This window comes from Hyla sarda, chromosome 1 (assembly GCF_029499605.1).
Source record: "Hyla sarda isolate aHylSar1 chromosome 1, aHylSar1.hap1, whole genome shotgun sequence".
NCBI lineage: Eukaryota > Metazoa > Chordata > Amphibia > Anura > Hylidae > Hyla > Hyla sarda.
In genome coordinates, this window is record NC_079189.1 from 327,027,984 (window position 1) to 327,046,132 (window position 18,149).

The 18,149-nt window shown below is 42.2% G+C and overlaps 1 protein-coding gene across 6 annotated transcripts in view; it reads right to left on the reverse strand.

Moving 5' to 3' along the window:
• SVEP1 (sushi, von Willebrand factor type A, EGF and pentraxin domain containing 1) overlaps positions 1–18,149 on the reverse strand; it is a 401,736-nt gene that overhangs the window by 116,048 nt on the left and 267,539 nt on the right. For all 6 annotated transcript variants that reach the window (XM_056519354.1, XM_056519345.1, XM_056519336.1 and 3 more), the window contains 3 exons: positions 14,496–14,697; positions 4,230–4,387; positions 1,983–2,184 (listed from right to left, as the gene is read on the reverse strand). In XM_056519354.1, the coding sequence (XP_056375329.1) occupies positions 1,983–2,184; positions 4,230–4,387; positions 14,496–14,697 (562 nt within the window). The remainder of the gene's footprint in view (positions 1–1,982; positions 2,185–4,229; positions 4,388–14,495; positions 14,698–18,149) is intronic.

The following is an 18,149-nucleotide window of genomic DNA, read 5'->3' on the forward strand; positions in this document are numbered from 1 at the left end:
CTGAATACTGGATGACATTGGGAAAAGGTCTGGAGGAACAGTGCAACCAGCAAATTGATAAAGATTACTATTCACAGTTCTGATCTAACAATTAGATTATTATCACCATGTGAGTGTGTTGTCTGAGAAATTGGACATTTAATACACATCATTTTGTACAACGGTGAACTATGTGGCCCCATGATCAAAAAGGGAATGTACTTGTAGTTGTACTTGTAGTTGTATTTGTGTAGTTGTATTTCTCTGTCATATTACTTTCTGACAATATATTGAACTCTGCCTGCATATGCACAAAACCATACAGAAACACCATATACAGTGGGGCAAAAAAGTATTTAGTCAGCCACAAATTGTGCAAGTTCTACCACTTAAAAAGATGACAGAGGCCTGTAATTTTCATCATAGGTATACCTCAACTATGAGAGACATAATGAGAAAAAAATCCATAAAATCACATTGTCTGATTTTTAAAGAATTTATTTGCAAGTTATGGTGGAAAATAAGTATTTGTTCACCCACAAACAAGCAAGATTTCTGGCTCTCAAAGACTTGTTACTTCTTCCTTAAGAGTCTCCTCTGTCCTCCACTCATTACCTGTATTAATGGCACCTGTTTGAACTTGTTATCAGTATAAAAGACTCCTGTCCACAACCTAAAACAGTCTGCCCCATTCACCCTTTTTTTCCAGGTCACTGGAGATCTGATTGACTGAATTGTCTGAATTGACCAACAATTTGTGGCGATTGCTGACATGGGGGGGGGTCTCAGGACCCCCCAGGGGAATGCACGGGGTGCCTGCTGAATTATTTCAGAAGGCATCCTGGTGCGGTCCCTGCCCGGCTAGTGGCGGGCACCGGAATTCCCATGGGTGTACAGGTACGCCCTTGGTCCTTATTACCAGGACGTCAGGGCGTACCTGTACGCCCTTGGTCCTTAAAGGGGTTACCAAGGAAAAAAAAATTTTTTTATATATCAACTGGCTCCAGAAAGTTAAACAGATTTGTAAATCACTTTCATTAAAAAAATCTTAATACTTTCAGTACTTATGAGCTGTTGAAATTGAGTTTTTTTTTCTGTCTAAGTGCTCTCTGATGACACATGTCTCAGGAACTGTTCAGAGTAGATGCAAATCCCCATAACAAACCTCTTCTACTCTGTGCAGTTCCCAAGACAAGCAGAGATGTCAGCAGAGAGCACTGTTGCCAGACAGAAATGAACAACTCAACTTCAGCAGCTGATAATTATTGGAAGGATTAAGATTTTTTAATAAAAGTAATTTACAAATCTGTTTAACTTTCTGGAGCCAGTTGATCTAAAAAAAAGTTTTTCCTGGAATACCCCTTTAAGTGGTTAAGTGGGAGAACTTGCACAATTTGTGGCTGACTAAAACTTTTTTGCCCCACTGTACATATGTACACCACAATGATAAAGAAAAAATACAGCACATGATATAGTATTGTCTGTGGTGATTAACTGTATACAATTCTGCAGCAAACTGATATATATAGCTACCTTGTGATTACTAAATGGATTCCCCCATGCATTTGTTGACTGTGTGGACTAAACATAATATGAATATAGCAAAACATAGTAAACAAGCTGATAAAGTGAAAAATTAAACAAAACAAGACCCTGGTCTGTCACGTCAGAGCTATACTCCTACATTTATCGTATTTACACCAATACTCAATCTGTGTTTGTAATATATTTATTCAGTATAGAAAAATATCATGTACTAACAGAATTGTTAGCAAAAAAGATCAAAGACAAGCTGAAACGGAAATAAACTGCAAAACAGTTCAACGACAGATTCACAAACTAAATGTAAAGAGGGACCATGACCAAAGAATTTATCATACATTAGTGCTTAGGAGCATATTCACTGTTTTATATAAGTACGGAAAAGGAACATTGTGTGATATCATATAGCAAAGATAAATGCATGCTTTTGTGCCTGGTTATGTTAAATATGTTCTAGTTACCCATTATAGTCTGTGAGAAGGAACGCGTTGTCAATGCCATCACCAATGGCATAGGATATTGGTGTCCCATAATTGGTCACATCGGAGGATTTCATCCAGAAGGCACAGGTGATTTCACCGAGTGTCGGTAAAATGTTATCAAGCATGACATAGCTGTAGATGGCGGAGACCTCAAACTCCAGGTTAAATCCAGAGGACTGTTCTGCAGCAAACATAAACATCTTCACATTTCTATTACAATGGCATGAATAGGATACACTCAGGTCAACACCATTATATAATCTTTTTCCATAAAAGTACAGTTGAAAAAAATTATTACCATACTGAGCAGAGAACCGAGAGAACATTCTCACAGTATATCCCCAATTCTCAGCAAACCGACCCCCGCTGATTCTAAGAATGAAAGCCTGTGCAGGGAACTGTAACACAGCGCCATTCAAGTAAATACAGCAGTGCTATACGGCTGCTAAGGAAGCCTTAGGTCCTTTATTCTCAGGATGGGTGGGGTCCAGGCAGTTGGACCCCTACCAATCAAAGGTGGCATATCTCATCTATGTGCCATTCCTTACTGTGATAGGAATAATCCTTTAAATGGGTACTTCACAGCCGTCATGCCCCATCCCATAGACTTGCATTGAGGGGGCATGCCCGTGACATCACTAGGGGCACGAGCAACCCCAGCAGTGCGAAAACAGCATTCGGAACATTTAGTTCCCCGCTGGCCATTGGAGTACCCCTTTAATAGTAATGTGTCAATGTGGATTTAGAGCTGGTGAAAATAAAAGAAACTAAAGAATTTTCTTTTTGATATGCAGAATAATATGAAAGAATTTGTGTGGCTGCCTTGTACAAAATCAAAAAATGAACCTCAAAGTCTTATATGACAAAAGCTTGAATTGCTCCTCAGGGGCTTCCTTGTTCCCTTCATATCAGTAATATCAGTATGGCTCTTTTTATTTTTGTCTACTCCATTTACCACATGTATTGGTAAATCTCCCGACGGATGAGGCAAATGTATCCTTAGACCCTAATCCCTCAATGGAGGCCAAAAGAATATCACCTCCCTTGGGGTGGCTTGCATTGGGGTTGCTGTTTTATTTCTAGATGGAATAGGGCAGATCATTCCAGGCCTTAGCTTTCTAGACTTATGTATGGCTGAAGTAGGAGCAGTGCTACAAGCTAGAAACAAAATCAAAAGGAAACAATACCCTCTGGTTCTTTCCATACTTCAAACTATTCGAGCCTACTGATGGAAGCAGCATGGAATTTGATGTATTTCTGGCTTTCTTGTCGCAGTATACTAGAGAATTAAAGAGAATGCATCTCCTAGCTAATTTTTTATATCCTAACATAAAACTAGGAATTAAACAAATAAAAAAAAAATTGATAATACGGATCCAGTAGATAAAGGAAATTATATCTCAGAGGCACAAATAAATCTAGAAACTCAGCATCAACACACATAGATTTTGATAAACTAATAATCTTTCTTCATTGCTTTAAATCAGTTAGCCATCTGGACACATTAACCAAATGAACCAAGAGTTTAAAAAAAGGTGGAAACACAGAGTAGCAGTAATAAAGCTTATGTATTTCTGACTGGAAATGATCAATGTAACTAGACAATGATATTCTGCACGCCAACTGCAACACCTTCTGCGCACTAGATAATAAAGATGCTGGGGAGTAAGTGTCAAAGCAACTGATAGGAACTGTTCTTAAAGGGATTGTGTTATCAGAAAATGACCTATTGTTTAAGTCAAGTTTTTATGTTACACATATTTCTAAGAATTTTTGGCAATGGATATTTTCTATTGCACCACTAAGCCTAAAACTAAACTGAGACTTCCTGCTCTGTGATGATAAGGATAAGACTGCTGGAAATTGATGTCTACAGAATTTTACTGAAAGGTTACTGTAGTAGATAGAAAAGACAATAAAAATTCGCCCTCCCCTGTAGAATGACATCGGCACAGGTCATAAAAGTCACAAAACATGCTTAGAAACCCACCCTATGTCCACGTGGCTTGCCATAAAGCATATCTCTAAATGTTGTTAAAAACAGCTCAGACAAAATGACTATGTGCTAGAAATAAAATAATTACAAAATAGAAGAATACTAGAAAAATAGAACATTATAATTGAATTCAAAAACACAGATTATGTGTAGCCTAAACTGATTTATGTTAGTATCCTGTTTGCAGGTCTGTATATTCAGCAAAGTGTGTTTGGGCAGTAGGTAAATACCTGTTTCACACCTGCTTCCTGAAAATCCTGGTGCACATTTACAAGTGTAAGAATTGATGCCATCTGTACACTTAGCATGGTTAAGGCAAGGGTTGGATTCACATTCATTGACATTGACTTCACACAGCTTTCCGATGAAGCCTTCCTTACATGTACACCTAAAATATAAATCACACAGATAAATATATCCCCATGCAAAAAGGAACACATTTAGAATGCTGATCAATGCTTTTATTTCAGACATGTTTCATTAATACATTTTCTTACTGAGGCATTAGGCATTAGTTGCCCGATTATGTTGTATTCATATCTTACAGTACACAATAGCTCCCTGGAGACACCATAAATATCTTCAGTCAATACACATATTTAACTTAAAATATTGGAAGCTAATGTACTTTTCTGCCAAAAATGTAGGACTGTTAAATGATTGGAAAAAGTATACTCCCCCTCCATAGCCTTGAAATAAGGGGGTGGGGCGTGACGTCACATGGGGTGGAATCGTGTCTTCAGGATACTCAGGCCCCATAGTCGTGAGGCTTCAGACTCGGAGCCTCCAGCACTAGCGTGCAACTCACACTCACACAGGTGGGTGCTGCATGAGAGATTGTGGGGTTCCTCAGCGGCAGGACCCCGTGATCAGACATCTTATCCCCTATCCCTTGTATAGGGGATAAGATGTCTTAGGAGTGGAGTACCCCTTTAAGGATCTGACATTGACAAGGGCCAACTATAATGGCTAAGGTCAGTATTTCTAAAATGGCAGGTTTTACCTATATGAACTGGTTAGTACCTACAGTACCTAAAAATTGTTGCAAACTGAGTACACCCCGTTCAGCAGGTGTTTGTTGCTTGAAAGCCATGGCAAGCCTTCTCAGAAGGCGAGAAACATTCCCCCATTTTAGGTTTATACCGAGGGTCTGAGTGTCGCTATCCAGTACTCTTCTTTTCCCTTCAAACCCACAATATGCCTGTTATTGTGCAAGCAGAAAAGCATACACCTAGCCATCCTTGCCAGCTTTTCTGAGGGCCCACCTTTTTTTCCACCTCTGTCCCATGCTGCCAAGGTCTCTCGACCCCTCTCTCTTCCATAGAGTCCATCTCCAAATCCTCCTCCTCAGGTCCCACTACTGCCTCATCCAACTCATGGAGAACATCCATACTGCTTCCATCAAGACATGTAGTCTCCTCCATCTCTCCTTCTTCCATCATCACTGTCAGCTTCTGCTCCAAAAGGAATATTAGAGGCATTACATCCTCAATGCCACTGTTTTCATTGCTGACATATCTTGTAACCTCCTCAAAAGGCACAAACAAGCGACAATTGTCCATGATTAGCTGCCAATCCCTGAGCTGTAAATCCCACCGGCTCCAGAAATTGTCTTGCTGTTGCATGAGAAAGTCGGACACCACTTTGTGCTGCTGGTAGAGGCGGTCAAACATCTATAAAGTGGAATTCCACCATTTTGGAATGTCGCAAATAAGGTGTTGTTGTGGAAGAACATTTGGTGCTGTAGGTGAAGCATGTCATGTTTAAAAGCAAACAAATGGCTAACCCGAACGCAAATTTTTATGCACGTAGACACCATTGGCTTGACACCTGGACAAGTTGCCAAGAAACATTTCAACACAAGCTTTAGCATGTGTGCCAAAACAGGGAGAGTGTGTCATGCCACCTAGACGCAGCGTTTTGAGGATGTTTGTGCCGTTATCGGCAATAACGTTTCCCAATGTCAGCTCACAACTTGGGAACCACTGTAAAACCTCTTGTTGCAGACAGGGCAGCAGCTCATCTGCCATGTGGGTTTACTTGTCCAGGCTCAGCAGGTGTAACACAGTATAGCAGCACTTGATTTTGCAGCTATGGAAGGAGAGTGGGGGAGGAGGAGAATAAGCTGCACTCTTCCCCGTGGGGTGCAAGATGTCCATGAAGGAGGATAGGCGCAACGGTGGAGGTGTCACAACAATTTTTTGGCTTTGTTGTGGTAGAGCCTCGTTCTGCAAGATGTTGACCCAGTAGGCCTTAAAAGACGTATTGCCCCTGGCCGTAGCTACTTCTCCACGTATCAACCGTGGTATGCACTGTTCTACACACAGACAATTACATGGAGTGGCCAACCCTCTCCGCCACATGATTGTGCAAAGCGGAGACTGCTCTCTTTGCAAATAATGGCGACATTTGTTGCTTGAAGGCCGTGGAGTCAACAAGATGGTATGGGAGGGCTTGTGCCATCAGCAACTTGGCCAGGTATAAATTTAGGCCTACTACAACACAATGACTGGGAGATCCCTATTAATTCCCTTCTTGGCAAGTGTTTGCTTGCTCTAAAAAGGGCAGCCCCACACAGGAACATCTCCCTATTGCCACCTATGAAAATAGGGAGAGGTTCCTGTGTGGGGCCGCCCTTTTAGGGCGAGTAACACTTGCCAAGAAGGGAATTAATAGGGCAAGAGTAGGGCCTTACAGGGGATGTTTTTACCGCCACCTTTTACAATGGACCATACATTGTTCACTTCCACCTTTTAGAGGTTTTTGCATTACATCAATACTTGGTGGTGTAGGTGACACATGGTGTTTTTTGCACAACTTTCTTTTTGTTTGATATCAAAATATTTTTGGGTCTACATATTTTATCCTAAGAAAAGTTAAAGTTTTGGCTAAAGCATATCTTCAATATTTGTGGTCTGATGCAGAGGAATTTCTGTAACTGGGGAGCAGCAACCATATTTGTAAGGTGATGGTGTGGCACCATGGTTAATATACTCAGATGCATCATGCATTGGTGGCTGGAAATCCTGGCTGATCCAAGCCTGATTCATCTTGACAAAGGTCAGTCTCTCCACATTTTGTGGTTACTATGGCCCCCGCCGCACTAAACACCCGCTCTGATGGCACACTACTGGCCGGGCAGGACAGCTTTTCCAGGGCAAACTCTGCTAGTGGCATCCACAAATCCAGTTTGGCTGCCCAGAAGTCCAGCGGATCATTAATGTGGGTTGGCAGGGTCATGTCCAAGTATGCCACCACCTGCTGGTTCAGGTCCTGCTCCAGGTCTACCTGCTGCTGATGAATTGCTTCACTATGCGGGTGAAGACAACTACTCATCAGCGACTGTAGACTCAGGCTGCTGCTGATGAAGCTGGTGCTGCTTCTGCCACCCCACCCCTCCCCAGCAGCCATGGCAGTGAAAGGTGAGCGCAGATGGCCCCCCAAGTCAGACCTGCGAGAGGATGGACGATGGCGCAGATAGGAATTCCAACGGGTGGAAATGTCGCATATCAGACTATGTTGTGGTATACCGTTCTGACGCTGCAGCTCAAGGAGGGTGTGCTTTGCGTTGTACGAGTGGCTGAAGTGCATGCAAAGTTTCTGTCCCATTGTTAGGATGTGTTGCAATTGGGTGGAAACGTTTGACAACCAGGTTGAACACGTAAGCCATGCAGGGCGCATGTGTAAGCCTTCCTTGACACAGCGCAGACAAGATGTTCTTCCCGTTGTCGGTCACCATGGTTCCCAATTCCATTAGTCGCGGAGAAAGCCATGATTCGATTCTTGAATCACTTTCAGCAGTTCCTCACCTGTTTGACTCCGTTCACCAAGGCAAACCAGGTGAAGAACAGCGTGACACCACTGTGCCCTGCACACATGGTACGCTGGAGGGGCACTGAAACTTGTCCTTGCAGTGGAGGCTGGGGATATGGCAGAGGATGAGTAGGCAGAGTCAGACATTGTCGCAGGACCAACGGCGTGAGAGCGTGGAGGCGGAAGCGGCGTGACCTGGCCAAGTTGCTGGTGTGGCTGTGCAGGAACCACATTCACCCAGTGGGCCTGAGGAAATGTATTGTCCCTGACCGTAGTTACAGCTCCACACATGAGCGCTGGCATGCACTTTGGTACACACTGCCAGGCTCAACGACTGGTCCACCTTCTGTTCTTCATGTTTCTGCAAGGCTGGTACTGCCTTTTTTGAAAAGTAATGACGGAAAGATGCAGAGTCCACCACTTTAAAAAGGAGGGACTGCAGCACCAGCAACTTGGACAGGAGCACATTCAGGTTCTGCGCCATTGGATGGGTGGGCGCATATTGCTGTCTCTTGGACATGGCTTCTGTGATGGATTGCTGCCGGAATGACTGACAAGAAGTAGGAGGAGCAGGAGCATCAGGACCAAAAGAAAATGGAAATGACAGACAGGTCCCTTCGGCTAAGGTGGTGGAGCCTTGGCTGGCTGAAACAGGGAGCGGCATGCCACTGGGTGGTGACGCTGCATATGTTGACGCAGAGCCGTGGTGCCAACATTATGACCCTGGCCACGCTTCACCTTCAGCTGACACATCTTGCATGTGGCCATGTTAACCTCCTCCTGATGCTTGATAAAAAAACTGCCACACCGCCAAGTAGCTGATTTTCCCCCCAACAGTCTGCACTGACTGACTGCTACTGCCGCCAACTCCATAAAAAAACCCTGCTCCACTACCTCCCGGGCAGGTAGTCTGTCGCAAAGCAGGTGGTCTTTTCTGGGCACGTTTGGCTCCAGACTTCCTATTGCTGCCACCATGCTGACTGCCCACCATGCTACCATCTTGCTGGCTCAGCTGCTGCCTCACAGGCAACCTGCCACCCTCTTCTCCTGATGATGATGAAGCCCCATCTGCACCCAGCTCCCAAGTGCGATCGGCTTCATCATCATTGAGTTGTGTCTGCACATCACTGATGTCATCCTCAAGTTCCTGAATGGTGTCTGTTTCAGGAGCCTGAACGCTCCCAACACCACCTCCCATGCCACTCTCCTCATCACTACTTGCCCGCCTAGCAGAGGAAACGGCGGATGTCTCCTCCAATTCTTGGCTGGGTAGTAGCTGCTGAATGTCCTCTAGTTGATCGTTGATGCAATACTGCGTGAGGGAACTACATAGGACAGAGACAGTTGGAGGACAGGAACTGCTCCCGTGCCATGCCAACTGAGGGTTGAGTCTGAGGAACCCACCATCTGTTGACTGGGGGTGTCAGATGTCACTTGAGATGAATTTGATGACCAAGTTACCCAATCAATGACGGCTGGGTTGCTGGTCAAGACACGATCGCTAGCTGACACTGGGAGCTCAGACCTCTCGCTGCAACTCTTGCTGCCATTTGCGCCTACTCTGCTGCGACCTCTGCCTGCGCCTAATAAATTTAGGCCTCTGCCACTCCTCTGTGTACGTCCTGGCACTTCTTTGCCTGACATACTTGTACAACAGCTGAGTGTGTATATATTACACTTGATAGGAAAATACGCCCCAGTAAGGTTACACCTGAATTAGGCGTTTAAAGCAGGTGTGTAGATATTTATGGCCTTTATCATTAACTGGCCCCTATGAGTTTAACAGGAAAAAACGTAAAAGCACTGAGTGCATATATTACACTTAGGATAGCTAAATACGCCCCAGTACAGTTACATCTGAAGTAGGCATTAAAACCAAGTTACTAGGTCTTTTAGTGCTCACACTAACTGTCCCCTATGAGCTTTAGAGTAATATACCCCAGTACGCTTGCAACATTTAATGTACTCTCTCTCTCTCTCTCCCTCTACTGTCCCTGTCTATCTGCCTGCCTTCTGTAACACACACAGACACTGTCTGCTTTCTCAGGAAATAATCCCAGCAATGGCTGTCTGCAGAGATGGCTGCCGAATATATAGGGCTGTGACATCACAGGGCTGGCTGGCTGCAGATAGGCTGCATGCCTCATGTGATTATGGGTGATCCTGCCTACAACAACAAAAAATGTGGTCTCAAATGGCTGGAGGTGCTCAACCCGAAATGCGGTTGTGCATTTATACTGGGGGAGCAGATCCTGCCCTTGTAGTCCGTTGCTAGGGGCGATCATAAAAATGCGTACAAAGGAGCCGACCTAATGCTACCGTAATTGCCCACTGGCCCTTGTTTTGCTTATTACGCACAGGTAGGTTTAGCGCTAGGTCCTGTGCCATTTGAGAAACCTTGGCATTGGTGTGCGGGCTCTGGTATGTCCTTCATATAAGGATATACTGGGAATGTCTAAATTTTAACATCAGTGTTGAGGGATAGCCAATGTCACTGTATAGATCTACACTGTATAGATCGTTTTTGTGTGATTTTTCACCAACTTGTCAAATCTAAGTTTCAAAGCATTGAATGCTTTTTGCGTGGCAGAGATGACAGCACAATGAGTACTGAAGGTGTTTGCGGGACAATATAAAATGCACCAGAACCGTATAACACTACAGGCTAGATATGTGTAACTTAAACACACTTTTTGGGTGGCAGGGATGACAGCATAATGCGTACTGAAGGTGTTTTCAGAAATCTATTATATTCACTACTGTGTTGACAGGCCCTATAGGTATATAGGTGCTTCTTGAATACGCTTTGTGGGTGGGTAGCACAGATCAATTTACCTCACTGGAGATGGTTAAGACACACTATTCAATTCAGGTACATGCAGGTATGAGCCTTAAAAAGGCTGTTGATGTGTGGTAGCAAAAGATGAGCCCTTCAGAGGCTGTGATTAGGATGTCCCCTTAAATGCTGTTTTGGTGTATTGAAGCCCCTATAGGAAATCCTATATAAATCCTGTTCACACAAACATGTCTCTCTTTCTAATCTTTATCTCTCTCTTTCTAATCACTCACTGTCCCTATTTATCTTCTCTTTGTAATCTGTATCTCAGTCTTTATCTTTCTAACCACTAACTGTCTCCAATGTCTGGCTCTCTGCCTCTCTCTTTCTGCTCTCTGTAGAAGTTCCCAGCATGCTATGGGTGACATCTGCCTTTTATCTGTGTCCCTGGCTGTGTCCTATTGGCTTTTGTGCTTGATTGACACAGTAAGCAGTATATCACATGATAGACCTGGGTTATCATGTGACCTGCTGCTTTATCTGCGTCATCTTACCACCCCCTGCTCCCCCTGCTTCTTCCGTCCGCCCAAAAAAACATGCTTTCAGGGTTTTGGCGCTATTTACCGGCTCGCACGAGCCAAACCGCTAAAAGCTTCAGTGTTCGCCGAGCTGGAAAAATCCTAAGGTTCGGGTCACTCAGAAGGAAGAAGGCGTTGTCAGCTCATCAAATAAACAGTAGACTCCAGGAGCTGCTCGCATCCTACACGTGCAACGGTCCAAGCAAAGAAAGTTTGAGTACTCCAAGAAGTCCATAAAATCACTGGCTTTGTTAAAAGCAGAATTCTACAAATGTCACACAGGAGTAAGGTTTCCCCCTTTGTCGTGCTCTTAACAAAAGGATAACTTCCTGAAACGTGTCCAGCTCTTACTCTTGAGTGACATTTGTACAACCCTGCTTTTAATTTTTTTTTTTTTTTTTTTATAAAGCCAGAGATTTTATAGATTTCTTGGAGCACTCGAACTGCCTTTGCTTGCTCAAAAGAATTATTATGTTGTCCTATATATGCCTTTTAATACTTCTTTGTACATAAGAGAATTTTTTTTTTAATTCATTTTATGGGTCTGTGTGATAGTGGTGCATGTGTATACCATGCAACATCCTTTAAAATTTCAACAGGAACCTGGTTTATGATTCTGTTAAAGCTCTGTTCTCACTACTGTCATGTATTCTATCCTTAAAATGATATTGCAAGATTCTTTTTTTCAGCCATTGAGCCAATGTACAGGACCCACACCCGTAAGTGCTGTAGTGCAAGTTTTTATTTTACTGTTGCTTCTGGTTATTCCCAGCAGTCCATTCAGCTATGCTGCCATAGGTGGGTGGATAACATTACTTTAGTAAATCCCTTTTAACCGGTTATTCACCTATCCCCTGCAGCATAGCCACACCCCCTGGAGAGCATGTGACTTATTACATATTGGCCCTCATTTACTGTAGGTAATTCTACACTTTTTATTTGGTTTTGTGACCAAATTGTATTGCATGTTGTGTGCACCAGAGTTTGCGATCAAGAAATCCCAAAAACCTTACCATCCCTCTGTATTACTCAGAAAACCTGAAAAGGGCGTGGCCAATGGGAAAAGGGATGTGTCCCCAGAAAAAGGGACATGTCGTCGACAGTTTAGAAAAATCCCAACAAAATGTGGTGAAAACCCCACAGCTCAGAGCAAGTGTAAAAAAAGCAAAATGCAGGAAAAGGGGCAACTTGCCTGTCGAGAAAAAAAAAAGAAAAAAAAGAAAACTACAAAGTTAAATTAAAATTAAAAGACTTGCACTACAGCACTTCGGAGCATGCGTCGGCATAAAACAGGATAAATGGGCACATGGAGGTAATAGAAGCATATTACACGTTATTATAACTTAGCATCATGGGCTTAAATGCTGAAGACAAAATATCCTGGAATATCCCTTTAACAAGTATGACAGCAAATCCCAACTTCTAATGGGATCGGTCAGCTTTCTACTGAAGTATCACTGTTTTTGATGATAAGCATAGCACATAGCTTACTGAGCTATTTGTGTGAGCTAAAGCAATGGACTCTAGGTAGAAATAAATAAAGGCCCATATACTGTATACTAAAGAATATTACACTGTGCAAAATGTTCATTATTCAGAGTTGTACAAAATCACAACCACCATGCCATATTCTATAATAAAGGCAAGATGCTCATGTATGAGCAATTATGTGCATTCTCATATTGATCCTTTATGGATCTATTATGGATTAAAATTAAAATGTCTTGCTGTCAGATATCTTATGGTACTGTTTATACACTGCTCAAAAAAATAAAGGGAACACTTCAACAACATAATGTAACTCCATTAGGAAATCACACTGTCCACTCAGGAAGCAACACTGATCGACAATCAATTTCACATGCTGTTGTGCAAATGGAACAGACAACATCAATTAGCAAGACACCCCCAATAAAGGAGTGGTTCTGCAGATGGTGACCACAGACCTCTTCTCAGTTCCTTTGCTTCCTGGCTAATGTTTTGGTCACTTTTGAATGCCGGCAGTGCTTTCACTCTAGTGGTAGCATGAGATGGATCTACAACCCACACAAGTGACTCAGGTAGTGCAGCTCATCCAGGATGGCACATCAATGCGAGCTGTGGCAAGGTGGTTTGCTGTGTCTGTCAGCACATCAGGAAATGTGGAGGAGGCCGCAGGAGAAGCACTGCCAGAGCCCTGAAATATGACCTCCAGCAGGCCCCAAATGTGCATATGTCCACTCAAACGGTCAAAAACAAACTCCATTAGGGCCCAACATCCACAGGTGGAGGTTGTGCTTCCAGCCCAACACTGTGCAGGACGTTTGGCATTTGCCAGAGAAGATCAAGATTGGCAAATTTGCAAATGGCGCCCTGTGCTCTTCACAGATGAAAGCAGCTTCACACTGAGCACATGTGACAGACGTGACAGAGTCTGGAGACGCCATTGAGTACTGCTGCCTGCAACATCCTCGAGCATGACCAGTTTGACGAAGGGTTAGTAATGGTGTGGACTGGCATTTCTTTGGGGGGCCGCACAGCCCTCCATGTGCTTGCCAGAGGTAGCCTGACTGCCATTAGGTACCGAGATAAGATCCTCAGACGCCTTGTGAAACCATATGCTGGTGCGGTTGGCCCTGGGTTCCTCCTAATACAAGACAATGCTAGACCTCATGTGGCTGGAGTGTGTCAGCAGTTCCTGCAAGAGGAAGGCATTGGTGCTATGGACTGGCCCACCCGCTCCCCAGACCTGAATCCGATTGAGCACATCTGGGACAACATGTCTTGCTCCTTCCACCAATGCCACGTTGCACCACAGACTGTCCAGGAGCTAGGGATGCTTTAGTCCAGGTCTTGGAAGACATCCCTCACAAGACCATCCCCCACTTCATCAGGAGCATGCCCAGGCATATTAGGGAGGTCATACGGGCACGTGGAGGCCACACATACTACTGAGGCTCATTTTGGCTTGTTTTAAGGACATTACATCAAAGTTAGATCAGCCTGTAGTGTGGTTTTCCACTTTGATTTTGAGTGTGAGTCAATATCCAGACCTCCATGGGTTGATAAATTTAATTTCCATTGATAATTTTTGTGTGATTTTGTTGTCAGTACATTCAACTATGTAAAGACGAAAGTATTTCATACGATTAGTTCATTTATTCAGATCTATGATGTGTTATCTTAGTGTTCCCTTTATTTTTTTGAGCAGTATATGTGTCCTTTCTAAAATTTACTTTTCACACATCATGTCCATTAGCCTAACTAGACCATAGTTAGTAATAAATACAAGAATAATTTCCTCCCTATGGACAATCTTCTACAGCAATCCTATTGTTAAGTTTTATCACCTGAAGCTATTAATTCCATCAATGCAGGAGGCCCCATTCTTGCAAGGTCTACTTTGGCAATCATCAATGTTTTGTTCACATCGTTTGCCGGTATATCCGGGGGGACACAGACATTGAAAATCTCCTTTCAGATCCGTACATTCACCGTTGTTTACACAAGGCTTTGACAAACATTCATCGATTTCTATTTCACAATTTGTTCCTGAAAAAAAATCCAAAAGAATAAACAGATTATCACACAACTAACTTATTTTTTAAAATAAAGTGATGGGACATCTATGGGTCCAATGACTGTAATCACTTCAGCAGCAGTAAAACACAAGATGTTTTTATACTTTACTTGTTATGTGTACTTGTTAGGCCCCTTTCACACTGCCGATAGTGCATGGCAGTGTGACGGCCACTGGGAGAGCCGGGCAGAATAACAAAAGAAAAATTACTGCATGTACCATCTTTTTCTCCCGCTATTCATAGCAGCGCCCGGCAGCCCCCATTATAGTAAATGGGAGCAGCCAGGACCCCTTGTTTTCCATTGCTCCCTGTTATGAGAACGGCCGTTAAAGTCAGGGGAAAAAAAAAAAAGAGACTTTGACTTTGCCGTTATCGACGGGGAAAAACGGCAGTATGATAGTAGCCTTATACATCATTGTTTGGGAGAGATTCAACAGTCATCTCTACATTATTTTTGTGACTAGGGTGTATCAGAGTGGGTTTTCCATCCTTTGAACTTCAATACAGATCAGTCCACATTTATCTTTTATTTGGTTAAAGCATTAAAGGGGTACTCCACTGGAAAAAAAAAAAAAAAATAGTAAAATCAACTGGTGCCAGAAAGTTAAACAGATTTGTAAATTACTTCTATTTAAAAATTGTAATCCTTCTTAGTACTTATCAGCTGCTGTATGCTCCACAGGAAGTTCTTTTCTTTTTGCATTTCTTTTCTGTCTGACCACAGTGCTCTCTGCTGACACTCTGTTCGTGTCAGGAACTGTCCAGAGCAGGAAAGGTTTGCTATTGGGATTTTTTCCAATTCTGGACATTTTTCCCATCCTGACATGGACAGAGGTGTCAGCAGAGAGCACTGTAGTTAGACAGAAAATAAATTCAAAAAGAATATAACTTCCTCTGTAGTATACAGCAGCTGATAAGTACTGGAAAGATTAAGATTTTTATATAGAATTAATCTACAAATCTGTTTAACTTTCTTGCACCAGTTGATTTAAAAAAAATAGTTTTCCACCGGAGTACCCCTTTAATGTTATTTCATTTTTTTTTACATATCTTAGTGCTGAGAACACCATAACCCCCACCACCCCCCTTATAGCTAGTAGAAGTGCACGGCTGTGTACTTGATCCCCCTGCTTGCCGCTCAATCCAACTCATTAAAGTAGATGGGCATAGTCTGTAAATCTATGGCATAATTAGTCATATTGAGTGGTGAAGCGGTGAACTGTGTGCTGAAAAGTTCATTGTGGCATTTAAAATAAAAGTAAAACAGTCTCGGCAGCTCAGCGAGAGGACGGTGAGAGGGCTCTTACCTGCTTCCAAGCAATTCAATCGATGATTTGATGCTCCAGCCATGGCAGGCTGGAGCAGATGAACACTGCGAACACTGATCAATTCTATGCTATGGCATAGCATTGAACAGTGTATGCAATCTATTGTTTGCATGTTATAGGAATGGGGACTATGAAATTGTGTAAAAAAGAAAGTTAATAAAAGGGAATTTGCCCGTTCCCTAATACAATTTTAAATCACCCCCCTTTTCCCATAAAAAAATATGTAAACAAAAAATAAACATAAACATATGTGGTATTGCTGCGTGCATAAATGTCAGAACTATAAAAATGTAATGTTACTTTAACCACATGGTCAATAGCGTATACGTAAAACAAATACCAAAGTCCAGAATTGCGTATTTTTGGTCACCTTGTATACCATTAAAAAATTTATAAAAAGTGATCAAAAAGTCACATCAAAACAAAAATGATACCGATAAAAACTACAGATCACGGAGCCAAACATTTGCCCTGACACATCTCCATATACAGAACAATAAAAAAGTTATATCGGTCAGAAGAGGACATTTTTAAACATGCTAATTTTCATACAAAAAGTTATAATTTTTTTAACCGCTTAACGCATATGAACGTTTATAAACATCCATAAGTGTCTCCTGAGGTATGGCGCGCGCTCAGCAGGTGAGCTCGCATCATACCTGGTGGGTCCCAGTTGGTAACAGCTTCTCAGCAGCTCAGTCTGGCTGATCGGGACCATCGCGGTAAAATCGCGAGGTCCCGATCATCTAGGACGCAGCAGAAGGGTGCCTTACCTGCCTCCTGCGCATCTGATCGACGATTGATTTCTCCAAGCCTGAAATCCAGGCTTGAGCAATCAACCGCTGATAACACTAATCCCTGCCATTGAATGCAATGGCAGTAATCAGTGTATTCAATCAATGTACTGCATGTAATAGTCCCCTATGGGGGCTATAACATTGCAAAAAAGAGTAAAAAAGTTAATAAAGATCATTTTACCCCTTCTCTAATAAAAGTTTGAATCACCCCCCCTTCTCCCAATAAAAAAAACTGTGTAAATAAAAATAAAAATATGTGGTTTTGCCGCGTGCATAAATAAAATTAATTTGTTAATTAAACCGCACGGTCAATGGCGTACGTGCAAAAACAATTCCAAAATCTAAAATAATGTATTTTTGGTAACTTTTTATACCATAAAAAATGAATAAATAGCGATCAAAAAGTCAGATCAAAACAAAAATGGTACCGATAAAAACTTCAGATCATGGCACAAAAAAATTAGCCCTCATACTACCCCATACATGGAGAAATAAAAAAGTTATAGGGGTCAGAAAAGGACAATTTTAAACGTATACATTTTCCTGCATGTAGTTATGATTTTTTTCAGAAGTAATACAAAATCAAACCTATATAAGTAGGATATCATTTTAACCGTATGGACCTAAAAAATTAAGATAATATGTCATTTTTACCGAAAAATTTACTGCGTAGAAACGGAAGCCCCCAAAAGTTACAAAATGGCGTTTTTTTCCCATTTTGTCGCACAATGATTTTTTTTTTTTCGTTTCACCATAGATTTTGGGGTAAAATGGCTGATGTCATTACAAAGTAGAATTGGTGGCACAAAAAATAAGCCATGATATGGATTTTTAGGTGCAAAATTGTGTTATTATTTTTAGAAGGTGATGAGGAAAAAAATGAAAATGCAAAAATTGAAAAACCATCCGTCCTTAAGGGGTTAAAAGTAGCAAAACAAAGCCTATATAAGTTGGGTAACATTTTAATCATACAGACCTACCGAATAAACATATTATGTCATTTTTACCAAAAAGTACACTGTGTGGAATTGAAAGCCCACAAAACTTACAAAATTGAACTTTGGTAGCGCATAAAAAAAGCCCTCATATAGGTCTTTTGGTGGATCACTGAAAGCGTTATGATTTTTAGAAGGGGAAGAGGAAAAAAACGAAAGTGCAAAAATGAAAAATGGCCCAGTCCTCAAGGGGTTAAAAACAGTTAAGAAGTGCAGAGATACACTCCTAGGTGACCTAACAGCGTTATACAAGGCTTTTAGGGCTCCTAGACAGTTTCTTACACGTTTATGAGCTATTGGTGA